Source organism: Falco punctatus (assembly GCF_963210335.1).
Source record: "Falco punctatus genome assembly, chromosome: Z".
NCBI classification, from domain to species: domain Eukaryota; kingdom Metazoa; phylum Chordata; class Aves; order Falconiformes; family Falconidae; genus Falco; species Falco punctatus.
Window position 1 is genome coordinate 83,025,822 of NC_137586.1, and position 18,139 is coordinate 83,043,960.

An 18,139-nucleotide genomic window follows, 5' to 3' on the forward strand; every position below is an offset into this window, starting at 1 on the left:
TTCTTCTTTTTCAGCAGCAGGCATGTTTTGCTGCTGTGACTGGGTATTTGGGTGAGGAGGGAAACATAGCAATGTAATGTGAGACACATAATGAGCACAGTAAGAGCTATAAGCACTGGACTGGAGTTACATGGAAGGAGTTAAGGTCTTGGGGAGGACAGTTTTTTGTCTGGCATGGTGGGAATTGCTGCGTAAAAGCTTCATATTGGGCTAAAAGCTGTCAGAGCTTGGGGCTAGCGGACTTCATGTGATAGACTACTGCACTGAAATTTTAAAGTAGACATAATGGGAAGTTCTGGAAGAAACTTCCAGGCAAAAGATTATTTGAAACAAGGACTTAAATTCAAGCCTCCTGTTATGCTGTAGAGACATTTTTTTTCTTTCTCTCCAGGAGAGAGTGACTCACTCTACAGCCAGTGCTTCAGGCAGCTGCTTGAGATGTGAAAGACCAAGATGTTAGGCAGCGAGTCTCATTACTCACCACTTGCATAAATCTTTTAGCAAAAGCAATAAAGAATTACAGCTGGTTCCTCTGAGATCCCAAGCACCTTCTGAGAGAGGGAGAGAGCTTTCAGTAACTTCTGAAATACGTGGTAAACAGGTACCCTGAAAGAGGGTACACGGTTCAGCATTACACTCCTTCATTTCCCTACACAAAATCAGATGTATCTGGCAAAACCTGAGTCATCTAGCTAGCAGCATTTAACTACTTCTGATGTAATGTTGATTGCAATTAAAATTGCTAGAGAGCAGCCCACTGTCTACCAAAATGTGTTTGTTCTGTTTAGTCTTCTTTTTTCCTTGCAGAAGCGTTGATAGTCAGACTGTCTACCTCCTGGGTTGCAAACATGAAATAACTATTCTCCATGTATCAAGGGCAAGAATTTGCAGAAAAAGCAGTTATACAATAGGCAACAACCCAATACTTATCAAGGATGTTTTTAGAATGAATGGTACGTCGCTAGGATTTGTCAACCAAAACTTCCAGAAAGAACATTGAAAAGGCACATGTTGTTCGAAAGGGGTGAAATTCACACAAACAAACAGAAAGCTGGAATTTCTTCTGACTAAAGGCAAGATTACAGGCAAAATGCCCAGCCCCTACTTTGGTCTTTTAGGGGGACTAATGAATTTCATCCCCATTAAAGTCAATTTTACCCATGACACCTAAACCCAATCATAAAACAATTTAGGTGAGGAAAAGAAGGAGTGATATGAAAAAACTCTGCTCTACAGATTAGAGCACACGCTCCTGAACTTAACTAGTCCTTATTCCTATATGCAGATCCCTTGAAGTCCATTAGGACTACTTCCATGTGCAAAGTTTTGGAACTTCTTACCCACAAGCAGTAAAGGAAAAAAAATATCCTGTTCTAAAATATGGTGAAGAAGAGTGTCTGAGAACAGCTAGACTGTAATATTACACCAGATGTTGGTATTTGTTCTCAAGCAGTAAGGTTTGCTCATAAATAAGTCTTCGATGCCTGAGTTGGAAAGATCTGCAGCTGCAGTTAGTTCATCATCCACAAAAATGGGGACAGTACAGGCTGAACATTTCAAACAGTTCTGACTTACAGCCACAGGACTACATCCAAACCCCCTAGATATTCATAGTTAAAGGCCAAGTACTGAACTTTTAACTCAACGCAAGTAGCCTTTACACATTCATGTCAATGGTACTACCTGCAACCACAGGAACTTCCTTGAAAAGAGAGGCCTGCAGGAAAACCATTGAGCGGTCCAACCTACTTTGCTGCTAAGAAGGCTGCACATCTCAGGGAAGCAGGATATTCAGCTGGGAAGAAGTACTCATCGCTTAGAGGTGACGCACCTTCCAACAGTATCAGTGTCCTCTTGCACCAAGAATGCTCCTGCACTGGAGGGAATCTTAAAGGACAGAAGTAAGGTGATGGGATCCTCTCTTAACATACACAGATAGCTGTCTGTGGTATTTGAAAGGGCTACACAGAAAGTGATATGTTGCACATCATGAGACACATGGATGGGGTTTTGGAGGTGTAGGGAAGGGGTAAGTAGTCATCACTAATGACAGAGAGAAATGTTGGAAGGATGTTCTGGAGGAGGCCAGGCAGATGAGGGCAGGACTTCCATGGTGTTGGTCTACGAAGCACTGCCAGTTCCAGGAAGGAGTGGGAGACAGGCAGGGATCTGGAACTGATGCACAAGTGAGATGATATAGGGAAGAGAAACCCATGTCCACTGGAAGCTGGTGAACCTTTTGGGACAAAAGGAACTTATGCAAGGATAGGCTGCACTGTAGTAATAGCAGAGGCAGGCTGTTGGCACTGAAGATGGAAGAGATCACAGAGGAATATTTAACTCCAAAGCCAGAGGAAAGCCGACAGGTGGGGAGGAGATCTGGTTTAGATTAACGTACTCTACCAAGTGAATGTGGCAAATGCTTTATGGGCCTCTGAAAATACCAGGAGTGAAACAAGGAGCAGTAAGAAAGGCAATTTAGACCATCCACAGTACTAGCCGACTGGCATACGAAATACTGAGTAAGTGAAAGGAGAATTTACAATTGCTTCAGAAGCCTAAAAAATATGATGGGACAAAATGCCCAGAATCCAGAGATAGGCCCCAAATTACTTGTGTCTCAGAGACCTGAAAAAGGCCAAGCTTGTATCCAGTCAGTATACAGCCTCTCACTGCCATCACTGGAGGCAGAATACCAAGTTAAATGACAAGTCATTCACCTGGATCAGTAGGACTTTTCTTCTGTTCATATGTTCATTGATATGACACAAAGATAACAGGGTGCACTCAGGCACCAAAATTTGTAGCATCCACAGATTCATGGTGACTGTAGGTACACTGTGTGTAAAAGCACTACTCAGTCTGAAATCTTACCTTGAAGCTTTGCCTATCTTTATCTGCCAGTGTTACTTTAAGACACTTGTTCTAGTTTGGCTTTTCTCTCTTTTTTGTAAAGCCATAGTGATCAACTATTTTGTAAAAAATCATGCACGCCACAAGAACTGAAACAAAAACACATATTAAAGAACACATTTTTCAGGTTTAACTTCATAAGTGTGCTGAAAATAATAACTAAAAAAAGCTTACGTTCATAGCAGTAGGCATCAAACTTGCTATCTGGGTAAGGAAAGCCTGTTTGGTTCTCATAGCGATACAGGGTTCTCACCCCAAGTAAACCTCCACCACACTGGGGCCTTGCCACTGAGGCTGGGTAACGAACACTGCCATCCGCCAGCCAGCCGTAGTCACACTGGTCAAAGCCATTCCTCCAGGCAACATACAGGTTCCCAACAGAAGCAAGAACACCATCTCTTTTCCGACACAGCTCTTTGGCTTCCTCAAAGGTGAGCTTCTCGGGGACTGAGACATGAACCACTTCATCTAGAGGAAGAAAACAAAGATTACAAAGACTGAGTATCACATTCCACCAAGTCAGCTTAGTTCCCTTCTTCCAGTCAGTGTCGTACAAAGTTGGGGATATTTTCCAAAATTTGTTTGAATACTTTTTTTGCATAAAAATAATCAGATAGTTGGAAAACCAAACATCCCAGATCTGAATATGAAAATGAACCTACCACAAAGCATGAGCATTTATATGCAAACTTTATGCCATGATGTACACTGTGGTTGGAGATTGAGTTCCTCCCTTGAAGTCTTGAAGCTTCTCTGTGACCTCTGTTGGGACTAGACTTTCCAACTAAACTGCACTAATTAAATCCAGTGCAACATAATTTACTTTCTCAGTAAAACAAATCTTTTACATCTGCAAGCCTCTTACCTCACCTTTTTAGTTATCACTAGAATCTCACCTGAGACACACAAAAAAAGCAAATGTTCTTTGCTGCTCCACAGCAGCTTCTAATGTCATATTGCCATCAGTCTTCATCTTGTCCCACAGGGAAACAAAGGTGAGGGAATGCACTAGACTTGTTGCATACACAAGGCCCCTTTCATGTGAAAAAGCTGAATTAGTCTAGTATGCTGGTAGTATAGTTTAGCTTCCACAGAATAAAAATTTGTAAATAATAGCCATCCAGTTGGAAACTAAATCAAAACAAATAGCACATATAATATTTTACTTCCAACTTAAAGCACTATTATGCAGTTGGCTTGGTTGCCTCATCCACCCAAACACTATAAACAAAATCGGGGATCTAATGTTCCTGTCCTGGGAACGAAACAGTAAACTGACTCCTTTCTAGTTTTTCCTCAGACTTCAGATGGAACTGGTGAGATCTAAAATCAACATGTTCACCTGTAGAAAACAGTGTGAATTCAAAAGATTTATTACAAGATAGAAATTTCTCTTCCTCAACTACAGTAGCCCAGAACACAACAGTCATTGTTGCAGAAAAGCACTGCCTATTCATATTGGACATGCAATCTGTCTCACCTCTGCAGTTGTCTCAAGGCAACCTACCAAAAGGCAGACAGAAACTACATCACCCCAAGCAGTTTCATTCACATCAATATTACGCTTGTTTCAGTCTTGAAAGGAATGCAAGTGTGAAAGGAGGCAATGTGCCAATTTTCTTTTTCCTCCTAGGTGGAAACTCTGATTTGTTATTACAGCTGTAATATCAATTCCGTAGTGTAAATTTCTTTATACATGTCGAAGGGAGTTTCTAACTTAGAAATAGAGACAGAGCATGTCTATTGGAGAGGGACAGATGAGGAAAGCAAAGAATCATTCATCCTCAGAAGTAACAGAATGCTTCATTTAGCTCTTCAGACCACACAGATAATGCCCTTTTTTTTATTAAACACTTCTGCAGAAGACAGTTTTATCTGCATCAAGGGTCAGGTCTGGTATCACAGCCAACACAGAATGATGGACGCAGTTATCCCACCATACTGTCCCAACACAGTTTCATGAAACAATGCAGCAAGGAAAGACCACTGCAGACCATCCTCCTTCATGCTCATTTATCCTCTCACACAATAGCCATGATGTATATGAAAAAACAGCACTTCAAATGATTGCAATGAAATAGCAGATATTCATCTGGTTAGCCAAGAAAATGAGACGAGTAAGAAAAACAATGTGTTTAAACGCTTTCTAGAAACAAATATGATGGATCAAAACTTAAATAATGTTAAGCAATCCCACAACATTCCTCCTGGGAGAAACTTACTGAAGACACAGGAAAATGCGTAAACAGTGCAAAATTACTAGCAAAGCAATTTTTCCATCAACTGATCTGGACACTGCCTCCAAATGGAGCTTGTGCATAACATCATTAAAATTAGGGTTATTTATTCCTCTGAGCTGTCATCTGCACTCTGCTGAATGAAAGAAACTTAGTGAAGTGTTATGTCTTCCTATAAAATTTCTAAATGCAGGGCTCAGTCAGTACTTGTGTAAGAGGTCCCTTTACAGAGAACTTACTTATCCAAGTTGCACCAGAGCATTTCTATATGGAAATCTGCCCTAAATTTGCCTTGGATTATGCCTATATATGCAATATTGATAATACTGCACATATCATATAAAATGAGTGGCGTATCTTTCTTTGTATTGAATCTATTCTACTGACCCTACATCTATTTATTTGGTTCATCTCTTAAAGTCAGCTGCTGTCATACAGATACCAGCTTTGCCAAAGGGTGTTTCAACAGGTAAACTAAGTAGTAAAAACCCCTATGTATTTAAGAAAAAATGCATCCTAACCAGAACAGTCCAATAAGTGAAGTCCAGTCACATTGTTTGTCACCTACTTGGTATATTAATCTGTGACAATAAATTCACAAAGAAGGCAAAAATGTGCCAGAGCAATCGGGAAAATGCCCTTATTGTCATTCCATCATACCACGTAAATACTAACTTACTTCAGGAATGCAGTGATAATATAAAGGGTACAGAGATGTTAAAACATGGCACCTTGCAACTGCTGTAGTTAAAGAGTGTTTTCATATGATTCCAGAATTCTTATTTTTAAAAAATCCAGCGAAGTACAAAAAACAGATTCCAAATAGCAGTCATTTATATATGACTCCACAATTTGTCTGTCCAATTTGAAAATAAATGAAAGTTCTGTATGATTGAGCGTGCACTTAATGTGCATAATAATTTTTGGAACGAAATGTGAAAAGACAAAGCAGGAGTTTAATAAAGGCCTTGCTTGCTATATAAATCCAGAACACTTAGAAGCTGTCCTGCAACCTTCCAAAAGCACCTTACAAAAATTTTTTTTCTAAAAAGAGAGAGAGAGAGAGAGAAGTTTATGTTTTCTGTTGAGCGCTTGGGAAAAAAACAGTGCTCAGAACACTTCTTCAGCTCAATGCCATCAGTTTGATTTACAGCAGATAACCTAAATTATGTGATGAGAAAGTTTAAGTAATCTTTCCAGCACTTCTTACCTGGAGTGGGCTGTGGGCATGCATGTATACCTCATCCAGAGCAGACTTAGCACTTCAGGGATATGGTGACTCATACAGCACAGAGACAACTAAACGGGACCTACTATTTGCATACAGTAAGTGCAAGCGCTTGGAACATGCAGGGATGACTTTCTGTTACCCATGTCACCTCTCTGACGTGATTACTGCTGAGGCACTTGCTCACCACCAGTCTCCTTGGTCAGAAAAAGTTGGCTACCACATTACTGATATTTTGGGTGCATGTTCTGGAAGCACTATCTAATAATCCCTTACTTTTTTATCCTCACAGCAGTGTGGAAATTCAGTTTACCAGTAAGTGAAAGAGCAATGGTCCTACTTAACTGTCAGCATGACTTCTTTCCTCATAGTGAGAACTTGGGTTAGAAACTACTTTTTTCCCCCCTCAGCCTACACATAAGCAATAGAGCAGGAAACACAGAAGAAAGCATGTGAAGAAAGGTGCTGATTGCTGAAGGGAGAAAAGCAAGAAGCTATAGGAACTTTCCCTGGCACTGCCAATCACTTGGGGAAAAATTGTACAGTGGAACTTAGGTTCTGCTGAGCTGTTTCATGGACTTGACCTCAAAACTGACACAGGCTTTCAAAAGGCCATGGAAAAAGGACTTTTTCTCCAATCCTGACTTCTAGCACGTCAGTCAATGTAGCTGAAACATCCTGACTCCTTCAAAGTACCAAAGAGAAAAGGATTTGACCCTTGCACAGAAACTTCCTCTAAAAATTAAAAAAAAATAACAGTGAAGCTCATAAAATGTATTTAATTGATGCAGTCTCTAAAAGTAACTGCTAGTCTTGGAAGCACAACAGGTTCCATATTTAGCATAAGGATTCATCCTGTCACGCTCGTAGAATGTCTTTATTATGATGTCTGAAAGCACCTAAATTCTCCAGCCAAAACACTGGAAACCAGGAAATTAAGAGACAAAACTGGTCAATAAACAAATGACATAGCCACCGATACCAAAACAGGGCAGATTCAATTTTGTGTCTGTTAAAAGTCATGTATGATGTTTTTATAGCTGGAGTACACTACAAGTAACTTAGCAATACTATATGCAGGCAAACCCCAGGGCTTAGACCAGCAGATGAAGAGAAACTAGTTCTATAGTACCAGGGGGTGAAATGGAGACCATGACAGTGTTTAGACTGCAGACAATAATATAACGTATATTATTGCTGGCTTCTGTTTAAAACCAAGCTTTAGGTTGACCATCCAGCCTCAGCAGTCAGACCACTCAAAGAATCCCCAGGACTTTCCTGTTACATGTGTTTGTTTTGCTAGGTTAAAATAGACATTTGATATAAGTCATGGTTCCCCCCCCCCCCCCCCTCTATTTCAAATATATCAAGCCAGATAAAGAAGCCAGGTTTTTCTCTTGAAGACAAAAGCTGATTCACTGCAACCCCCAAGGAAAAAACTTAAGATCTACAGACTTATCAGCTGGTTTTATAGCAAGCTTCATTCCTTTGAAGGTTAATTCACTTGTTTTCTCTCATCGGGAGATGTCTCACTGACCCGGGCATGTTTTTAGATGTGAATTTCATGAATCATACGTCTTCAAAGCAAGCACAGAAAAAAAGGCAGTCTAGAACCATAGCCGGGGGTCAATACACAACATGTATTGACTAGGGTAGAAGTTATGAATCTGGATGTAAGCCCTCCAGCACAGACCTCAGCAGTTATTTCTTTTTCCATAGATGAAATGACAATTAAGGGATTGGTGCGCTGCTACTTCCTGGAGGAGATCTCAGAGCCTGACTACATGACACTCTCCTCCCGGAGCACAGCATCGTCTCCTCAACCTCACTTACCATCACCCACCATGCCAGAAACAACAAAATGATCTTCAAGTCACTTTCACCTACCAGATGAAGGCATCGCATGCAAGTCCATGACAAAAGTTTTACAGATGTCTGAAGGATTCTCCCGAACTGCAGAGAAGCTTAAGAGGTAACCTGTCTCGTACTGAATGCTTTCGACACATCTGGTAACACACCAGCTGCTGTGGATGGTGGCTGGTCAGCCACCTATGAAATGTCCTCATTATTATCCAGTCCGCATGAGGGAATGACAAATACGAAGGAGACACTTATAATTATTTGATTGGAGTGTTTTTAGTCTTTTCCCCCATTTTTCTCTCACAGAGCAACAGGAGCTTTCATTATTACTATCACATCTAGAATTTGGTGCTCACTAGCTTTACTTTGTGGCTGGGCACTCAGATTACACAACTTCCACTACCTTCAGTGTCAGCTAAAGAAAGACCTAAGAACATCCAAAGGGATATTAAATACAAAAAAAAACCCCTAATCATTCCCATAGCTGGAAATGCTTAACTCTTAACAATTTTAAACAAAAACAAGACAAAAAAGTTCCAGTACCTTTCCATCTTAGCTTCTTGGTGGTGTTCTTGTTTAAGGAAAGAAACATTATGACCCACAAAGAATTTGGCAGCTCCTTTTTTGACCATTATGGGTCTGTGGTGAACAGACCAGATCTCTTCATTAGCTGTTTCTGAGAGGTGGTGGAACCCACTGAACTCATCAAGGAAAGATGCCCTTACAGGGATGTTAGAGCTCCAGGTTTCTGTGACTGCAGAATGCAGAATGCAGATCAGGGTGCCAAGGGACAGGTATGAAAGATGTCTAAAAGTGACAAAATACCATCTTTTCTTGTGTTATATGAAACATTTTAAGGACATTTCCCAGCCTGCAGCTATAACCTGATGTTACTGCTCCTCATGAACATTTGGTCACAGCCACATGGTTGGCAGTTCAAAGCTCAAGCACACACAAGACACTGCCATCATGACTTTCTTTTCCTCAGAAACACAGAATCTGTCCCAACCTTCATTTCTAGGACACAAACCAGTGTCCAAATAAGCAAGGAATGACATGGCCCCTTTTAGGGCTAGAGCATTTACCATGGCACCTTGAGGACCACGTGTCCCAAGAATTTCCATTTCCTCCTCCTCTGTTTCTCCCTTTGGCCAAAAGGCTGACACAAAAAGGCAGCAGCAGCCACCAACAGGACTACTAGACTGCTTGTACACCAAGAAGGGAAGAAAGACTGCCCACATCTATCTGTCCTCTCCATGCATGTGTGAAGATAATGGAGACCACACTACCCTTGCCTTGAACACTCTGGAAAAAAAGTTACAGATACATTTGAGCCAAAACACACCTGAAAACTTTCATCTGTCTTCACCATAGTCGTGGGCCCTGCAGGCTACATTCGGTTAGTCTGTTTATTGATCCAGCTCACGCTCCAGCCTTCTCCATCTTTCCCAAACTGCACAGGCAAAACACCTTGTCTCAGCTGCAGCTCTTTTCCTCCACCCTGCTACTGTTAAGGGCTGGTTCTCTGACACACCAGACTAATAAAGAGGTATCCTTAACAAAGTCACAAATTACTGTGAAACATTTTCTAGGACTGGAAAACCACAAAGACCTAAGCAGCTAGGTTCAGCTTTAAAGCAGAAGGCTAGACAAGCTGAAGAAGTCTTTTTCTCTTACATGTTAGAACAAGTTAGTTGATTCCTTCTGATACAAATCAGCATTGTTTTAATTAAACTCTCCTGAATGTCTTAGGTCTATTCTATGCAAAACCATAAGCTCAGCAGGAATCCGCTGCAGTTGACAGGGCTGGCAGAGTATACTTTTCCCATAGGCTTGCCCTCAAGCATGAAGAGTAGCATGGCAACTGCTATACCCCTACAGAGCTCTGCTGTAGCTGCAAAGTGTCGCTGGCTTTTACTAATACAGAGGGAGAAAATGAACTTTGCATTCTGTATGATTCTTCTTTTTTTATACCTTACTCTTACAAAAATCATTTAGACTTCAAGATTTTCAGATCTCCTCAAGGATGAGCTTTATCACATGATGAGCTCGAATACATGGTGCATGAAAACCACCATGGCAGTATTTCCTTCTTGGTTCACTCTGTCTGGGCTCTGTACCCATCTCGAGAACTCTTGGATCCATGACCCTGCATTAGGTCACACAGTTCAAGGCTGGAGAGGTGTCCAGTATAAGCCAATGCAAAGGCTGTGACTCTACCACAGGCCATGAACTAGGAAGAAAAGACCCTTTTCTCTGTGTCCTTGTTTTAAAATCAAATCTAGTAATTTCTCTAAAATCAGGATGGACTCCAGAGAAGGATTTCTGTTGTCCAAAACACAGAAGAAACTTCTTACCTGAAGCCATATTTTAGACTATGGTTTCTTTAATTATTGTTAGTAGTAGTCTCATAGAAATTTCCATGACAACAGCAAAACTGCATGAGACTAGGTGGAAAGTATTTAAAGGACATCTGGTTTTGTTTTTTTTTTTTTTTCTTCCCTGCACTCACTGTGGCGGGGGGGAAATGGTGCGTGGAAGGGAGATTGTATAATCTTCCCCACAGCCACCCCAAAATAACTTTCTTAGCATGAGTCCCCATCTGCATATTACATACACTTGTTAGACATATATGGCTTCTGGCTTTGGCCAGAAGACAATGCTGCATGGAGTAGTTTGTGCTTTGGCTCCACACCACACACTCACAGCCCCTCACTTCATCAGTGGGCTTTGGCAAGCAGATCTCACTTTGTCTCTATTTCTGACACCACAGCACTGTCAAATCAATCACATACACGGTTATCTGAAGACAGAATGGAAACCCCTCCTTCCCCATCACCCATTTCCATTCAAGGGATTACTCCATAGAAGACACTGGTGCAAACACCGCTTCAGCTGGAGGTGTTAATAGAACCTCAGAGTTATATCCAAGTGTTTGCAGCTCAATCACTTTAGATTAAAATCTTTATTAGTAAATGAACTCCCACAGTTAAAGGTATCCTAAATGTTTTTGTTAATGCTTGGTACACTGAATTATGCAATGAAATATGAGGAATGTAAATCAGTTTGTAATAAGAGACTATGCCCAGTATCTATTTAATGATATTTTGACTGCAGATTCTTATTTTTATCACTAGGAGCTCAGAAATTTTAAATCCTTCCCATAATTATTCTTCTGTGTGTTTTAGCAAAACGTAAAATATTTAACTTATAATTGTGCAGTCTTTAATCTCTCTGGCTTTCCTCAGAACAAGGAAATGGTAACAGTTAGCCTAGACAACTGGTTTTAATTTAAGCTAATAGTTTGGGTTTCAAGGAGAAATCCATGTCTCTGGCTAACTTCGTGATTTCATATGGCCAGAAAGGAATAAAACTGAAATGGTGTTGCTGCTACAAACCCTCAGTGCAAGTACCCAAATTAGTACTCTAAATTCAATACACATTTATTTTAAAATGTATTGCAAGAATTCCCACCACCATTTATGGCTTTCTGGGGTAACATGCTAATAGCAGCCAACAGACCAATAACTGTTCAATGACTTCTATGTTGACATTCTCATTATAGCCCAGAATTTTGATATCATTAATCAAGCACCATCTTATTCCATGAATAGTCATCCCACTGACACAGGCTTTCCAAATAAGGACCTTTTTAGTGCAAGTAAGTCTAATAGATTTGGCATTGATTTAGAATAGGCTATGCAGATATGAACTTTCAAATTCACACGGAAGAAATCATGTTTGAGTACAGTTCTACAGTATACCAAGTACCCCTAATGTCCTTTTATTAATGAAGTGTTGAGAGTGCTTATTACAAGAGAAAAATACCTTGCAGAATCAGCCTTTGGTGGACAGGGCAATCAGAAATCTGTCATAACCTTAAATCTTGAACTGCAAGTCTTCCACTAATGTATGACCATGTTACAATACAGCAAACAAAACACAGGGTCTACTTTACTGCAGTGTTCACTTTGTAATATCCTCTGTTGCCATTTTATCTAATTCTTTGTCTTCTGTGGATGTGTGGTTCCAAAGCATTATCTCATTGATGTTATATAACTTCAAACTAAATCTGCGTTTGAACTTAACCTTTGTACTTAGAGAAACTGCTTCCGTCATATAAGCAATGCCATCTTGGCTCCATAGCCCCATCTCAAAAAGGAAGTCTGGCTCAGAGGCTCAGGTTTCTGTGAAGGCACTGAAAAATAATTTATCCTGCACTATACCATGACGTGGTACTGTGTCTTCTTAACATATATATGCTTCTCTTCATCCAAACAGAAAAAAATTAACTTCTCTGCATGTCAGTATGTCTATACCATGTCTATAGCCTATATCCATAAAACCATCACTCCTTCTGACTCCTAGAAGTTATTTTCACAATCCAGTTCATTTGAAAACTTCTGAGAAAATACAAAAACCAAAAAAAACCCAGACAACTAGAGAAAAGGGTTGGAGGTGGGGAATTACTGTTGGTTAACTACTGTAATAATCTGGCATTAAAATTAATCAATATAATCAGAAAAAAATTAAATCTCTGTGCAGCTCATTGAGGCTGTACAGCTAATTGGCAATTAACACATTCACAGCAGTCGCCCCTTCACACCATACATAGGACCTTCCTGCTACACAAACAGGATCCTTAAGGATGAGTTTTCCTGTGTGTTCACTATTGACCTGACTATGCTTTCTTACTTGAAGTCGATGGTAAAGTGGTTAAGGGAATTCTCCGTTCTTCTCAGATTCAGCTTATTACTACAATAAAGTGCTTCTCGTAGCAATGCCATTATCATAACATAACAAACCATGCAGCCATCATTTATGACACTGTTTTGTCATAAATGGATTTGGGGGCACAGAAATTGCTACAGGAGCAAGTCAATATTTCAGAGCAAAACCACCTGCTTGCTTTTCTTTGTTTCTACTGCATTCAATGAAACAGGATTTTGTAGGCATATTTCTTAGTTAAACAGGATTACGCTCAAGAAACAAAAGTTTCTTCTAACAGAAACAGATCTGCAGGAGGCCAGATATTAACTAAGCGGTCAGTCCGGAGCAGCCATCCTAGTTTACATGTACCCTCTTTGGATGTGATTTTCTCCCTTGCTTAACCCCCATAGTTCCCACTGAATTTGTCTGGACTTCTGGGAGATTGCTATCCTATAGATGAGGTTGGGACATTTCTGTGGCTATCCAGCGATTCCACAGTTCTCACAGCTGTATCAAGCAGTTTGAAATACTATATTAAAATAGCCTGTCATTCTTGAAGCCTCGGTAGCAATCCCAGGAAGGCAGGCAGGGCAGCACACAGGGGCTGTGCCAGTACAATATGTACCAGTCTAAGATGGAGTGCTCTTTTTCCCTAGTTTCATAGAATCGTAAAGTGAATCATGGAATGGTTTAGGTTGGAAGGAACCTTAAAGACAATCTAGTTCCAAACCCCTGCCACAGGCAGGGACACACACACCCCCCCCAGCCCAGGCTGCTCCCAGCCCCGTCCAGCCTGGCCTTGAGCCCTGCCAGGGATGGGCCACCCACAGCTGCTCTGGGCAACATGCTCCAGCACCTCACTACCCTCACAGTAAGGATTTTCTCCCTAACACCTAATCTAAATCTAACTTATTGTAGTTTAAAACTATTACCCCTTGTCATACCACTGCTGGTCTTACTAAAAAGTCTGTCCCCATCTTTCTTATGAGCCCCCTTTAAGTATTGCAAGTCAGTTATAAAGGGCCCCCCAAGAATTTGGAAGAAAAGATCACAGAACTTTTTTATAAATGTGTATTTTGAGAAACATTTAGATAAAAGCTAGGTCAAACATATTTTGCCTTTGGGAAGGACGATAACTCACAGGCATCGTTGCTTCCTGCAGAGTTTCATTCTGAACCTGTACCCATCTCTGCGGTCATTCTGTCACCATACAATGGGTTTTGTAAGTCTTGGTGAGTTTCAATGGATCCCAGAGGTGAAGTGGCCAATCACAGCCTTCAAGTCAGACCTTCAAGCCCCTGTAGGTCTTGTTCCTGTAGGTCTTTAACCCTTGCCCCACGCTAGCCTTTTAAGATAAAGGCTGAAACTGTGCATTTGCTTTCATCAGTTATCCACAGGAAGCTACTGTGCAAGGAAGAAGGTAAAATGGACAGGCTTATTGTTAACCTGGGTTGATAGACCAGTTCTCCCCAATATTCTATGCTGGTTTGTATTTCTGAAATACTGAAGGTTTCGTATCCAAACAGATCACATTACAGCAGTACAGCTGACAGGCCACAAAGACATGCATATATTTAAAGAGATCATCATCCACATAAATAGGACAGAAACATACAGCTATCCAGACAGGAAAGCCAGGTCATAAGACCTGCTAAATGAAATTTTGTAACAAAGAAGAATCAACTATTTTTCATGAGAAACTAAAAACCTATGCATGTGCATATTCATCAAAAAAGACTGCACAGTCGCTGTAACCTCTTTGAACCTCATGGCCTGGTTCCAAGTTGTTCTGAGCACAGGACACTAGCCTCAGTGAAATAGGCTTTAGTTTTGAGGTTTTTTAGTTTTTATTTTTAAAAGCTCAGTGAGAATATTTGACTCTGAGAAACTGCTGGCTCACACGCATCCAGGATAAGCTTCTACATATTAGTTACATTTCTCTGTTCTTTAAGAGGGAAAGGAACAAGACATGGCTTTTCATCCAGGAATGATACAGATTAGTCCAAACTTCTTTTTTTAAGCTAGGAAAGATCCAAATTGAATTCAATTCAGGGATGATTCAGAAGTCAATCCCATCAAGGACTGATGGAGAATCAATGTTATAAACTCTAGGTGTTCGTATGTGCTGCTCACTGACAGATATTGATAGAACATTAAATAAAATTCAGACAATGCTGAGCACTAACAAAATTCCATCACTTAATTTTCAGATTTTCCAAGGTTATATGTTTTTTGAGTCATTGCAAGACTTGTATTGCTTGTATTTTATAGCTTCCCAAGGTGAACATAGTCTGGGGCAGATCCTCAGCTGCTAAAAGTAAGAGGAAAATACTCACTGATTTCAATGACTAAAGTCTCTATAAGTTATCAGCAGGAGTAAACTTTGCACGACCTGATTAATTTCTGCTCTAAGATAAAATACAGACATTGAGCACCTTAATTCTGCAGTTGCTTGTTACAAATATTTGTACACATACAAAGGCAGGCTTGCTCAGAACCATGGCTGATTTATTGTTCTGCTGACTCCAAGAGCACTGGACTGAATGCCTGTAAGTCAAATATCAGCCCAAAAGATATTTAATTAGTAAATATAGATATTTTTTTAAAAGGAAGAGTGAAACTGATATGAATAAAAACCTGTCAAGACAGAAGTAGTGTGACACACTCAGACCACTGCAGTAGACGGAAAATGTACTTTGGTTCTGGTTGCAAAGTATTTCTGTAGCAGAAGAAGTTCCCAAGTGCATAACCAGCACAAAACCAAAAAAAGAGACTGCAGGACAGCAAAGGCTATTTCTGCCTTTCTGTTTTAAGTATATGTATTTAACTAGTCACCGTAATTTCTAAGCATAGGGATATCTGGTGTCTGAAACGTTATCTATAGGTCCACTGAAAGGATATAGTTAAATTCACTTCCAGATGACAGATTATAAGAAGCAATTTCACCATTACAATATAATACAAAGATTTATGCATGCTAGAGCTGCCCAGTCACAGAAAAAAAATTACTATATTTTTCTTTTTACAATCAAACTCTTTGTTCAATAAATATCAATCACAAAGCCTAACCATGGATCACAAAGTATTATGGGGTTCACAGTATGACTCATAATATGATTCTATGTGGCAGTATCATAATAACTCTGCTGCATTAAAGCCATTTATTTAGCAGTTTGGGCAAAGGCTATAGTTGTACTATGGAATTGCGAAGAATTTTACTAAAGAAGATCCAGACTCCTCAATGGAAATTTTTTGCTTGTTTTTTTCTTTTTGATTCTGACATGCCCCTTTTTTCAAAAGATGTTATTAAACTTGGATTGCAATTAAATGTTTGTATTATTTTATGCCTGGCATGTAAAAAGCTTAATCACATACCTTATGAACTATAATATAGTTAGCACATGTACTATATCCATCGTGGTTTATATGTATCTCTCATACATTGTTTCTCAAACATTAAATTAGTTTCTTCGAAAATCCTTTTATAACATTCAAAAAATAAGATGCTTCAACAGCAACTTTTGTAAGTTCTACTGCACTAATTATAGCAGCTTTAAACCTGACTGTCTCTTTGTAGACTCCACATTCATCTTTAATTAAGGCCTGGCTAGACCACAAACTATAGGTTCACTTCAATCAGCAATTCTCTTTGGATTCAAAACAGCCCACACTTTTCTAAGACAGAATTACTTATCTCTTTGCCTTTCCACATTAGAATCTCCGGTCATTTCTGAATTTTGCAGTGCAGAGTAAATATGGACCTATCTTACCTTCCATGTGTTCCACATAGCAATATACATCATAAGTTTCATTAGGAAAACGGCGCCCATATGTTCTGACTCCTTTTTTTCCCATTTTATCTCCAAAGCAGCCAATTCTTGGATGTCTAATCGGATACCTGAAATGCAGCATGGTTATATTTATTATTATGATAAGTTAGCATTGTAAGTCTATGGTAGGCATATTAATTCTGGGAAACTGTGTCAAGGGGCCTTTTAAATGTCTTACCTAACAGTCTGGTCAGACAACCAGCCAGCATCACATTGCTCAAATCCATCCTCATAGGCTGCTTTCAGTTGTTCTGGGCTTGCTATGACAGCACCGTTGTCGAGACAAGTCTGCTGAGCTTGTGTAAAATTCAGAGTATACCTGCTGGTTGCTGCACGATAGTGAAACACAACACCTGAAAGACAAAACAACTGACATTAGTGGCACATTTTGCATCATCTCTGCAACCAGCATCATACTGAAACTTTACATAGGTGTCTTTACAATGCTGAAAACAGATGAGAAGAATAAAAATCATAAAAGGCTAAGAGGTATGCTATCATATAAATGATGTCCCCCCCTCTAGTGGCTACTACCAGTAATTCTGTAACACCTTATGTCATAAATAGTTGGTGAAATTATATTCACTGTACGCACAGAAAAAAGTAATTGAACCATATAGGTATTTTCACTGCTGTATTATAGGAATTCATGACAAAAAAAGGAGAATGAACCCAGGCTTTTCCAGTTGCAATTGCTGGTCAGTTGATTGTGCTGCAGGCAAGGTTGCTCATGTTAGCAGTGGTACCTGACATGTCGGCTTACTGGTCTACATGGCACATCCAGTTGCAAGTCAAACTGCGTGACCAGACAAGACTAAGCACATCTGATCCTTGGAAGAAGTGGGCTTAAAAACAGACTTTCCAAAGCAGCCAGCTGCAGGAACTGCACTCAGAATTGCCAACAGTGAATGGGGGATCCCTTGAGTGCTTGAGTTCTGCTAGATGCAGTGAGACAAATGACCAATGGGGACAGCAAAAAAATTGTGCTTTTGATGCAGAATTGTTAATCAGTGATGGCCTTGATGCCTGTTCCTATGCATCAAAACTTACTGCAAATACAACTCTTACAAATATATGGCTGTTGGTCAACTTTTCAAAACCATGTCTTCCTGCACACACTACAAATGAAACAGACAAAACAAAGCTTGCTTTTATTTGGGGCCTTTCTGGTTCTGGAAACCATCTTGACAATTTCAAAAGTTACTTAAGCACGTCAGTTTGGAGAGGGAGGCCTAGAGTTATCATGGCTTTGGCTAACACAGGATCTGTCTAGAAGCCACATTCTGGTTGCTATACACACATAATTCCCACTGAATTCAGCCACAGCTGCACATGCACACCTTAAAAAAAACCATAAAGGG

At 40.0% G+C, this 18,139-nt stretch overlaps 1 protein-coding gene across 3 annotated transcripts in view; it reads right to left on the reverse strand.

The window, feature by feature from the left end:
• The window catches only part of VCAN (versican), a 117,898-nt gene that overhangs the window by 67,929 nt on the left and 31,830 nt on the right, over positions 1–18,139 (reverse strand). For all 3 annotated transcript variants that reach the window (XM_080372552.1, XM_080372551.1, XM_080372553.1), the window contains exons 4-6: positions 16,957–17,131; positions 16,719–16,846; positions 3,088–3,381 (exon numbers count right to left, since the gene is read on the reverse strand). In XM_080372552.1, coding sequence (XP_080228678.1) covers positions 3,088–3,381; positions 16,719–16,846; positions 16,957–17,131 — 597 coding nt within the window. The remainder of the gene's footprint in view (positions 1–3,087; positions 3,382–16,718; positions 16,847–16,956; positions 17,132–18,139) is intronic.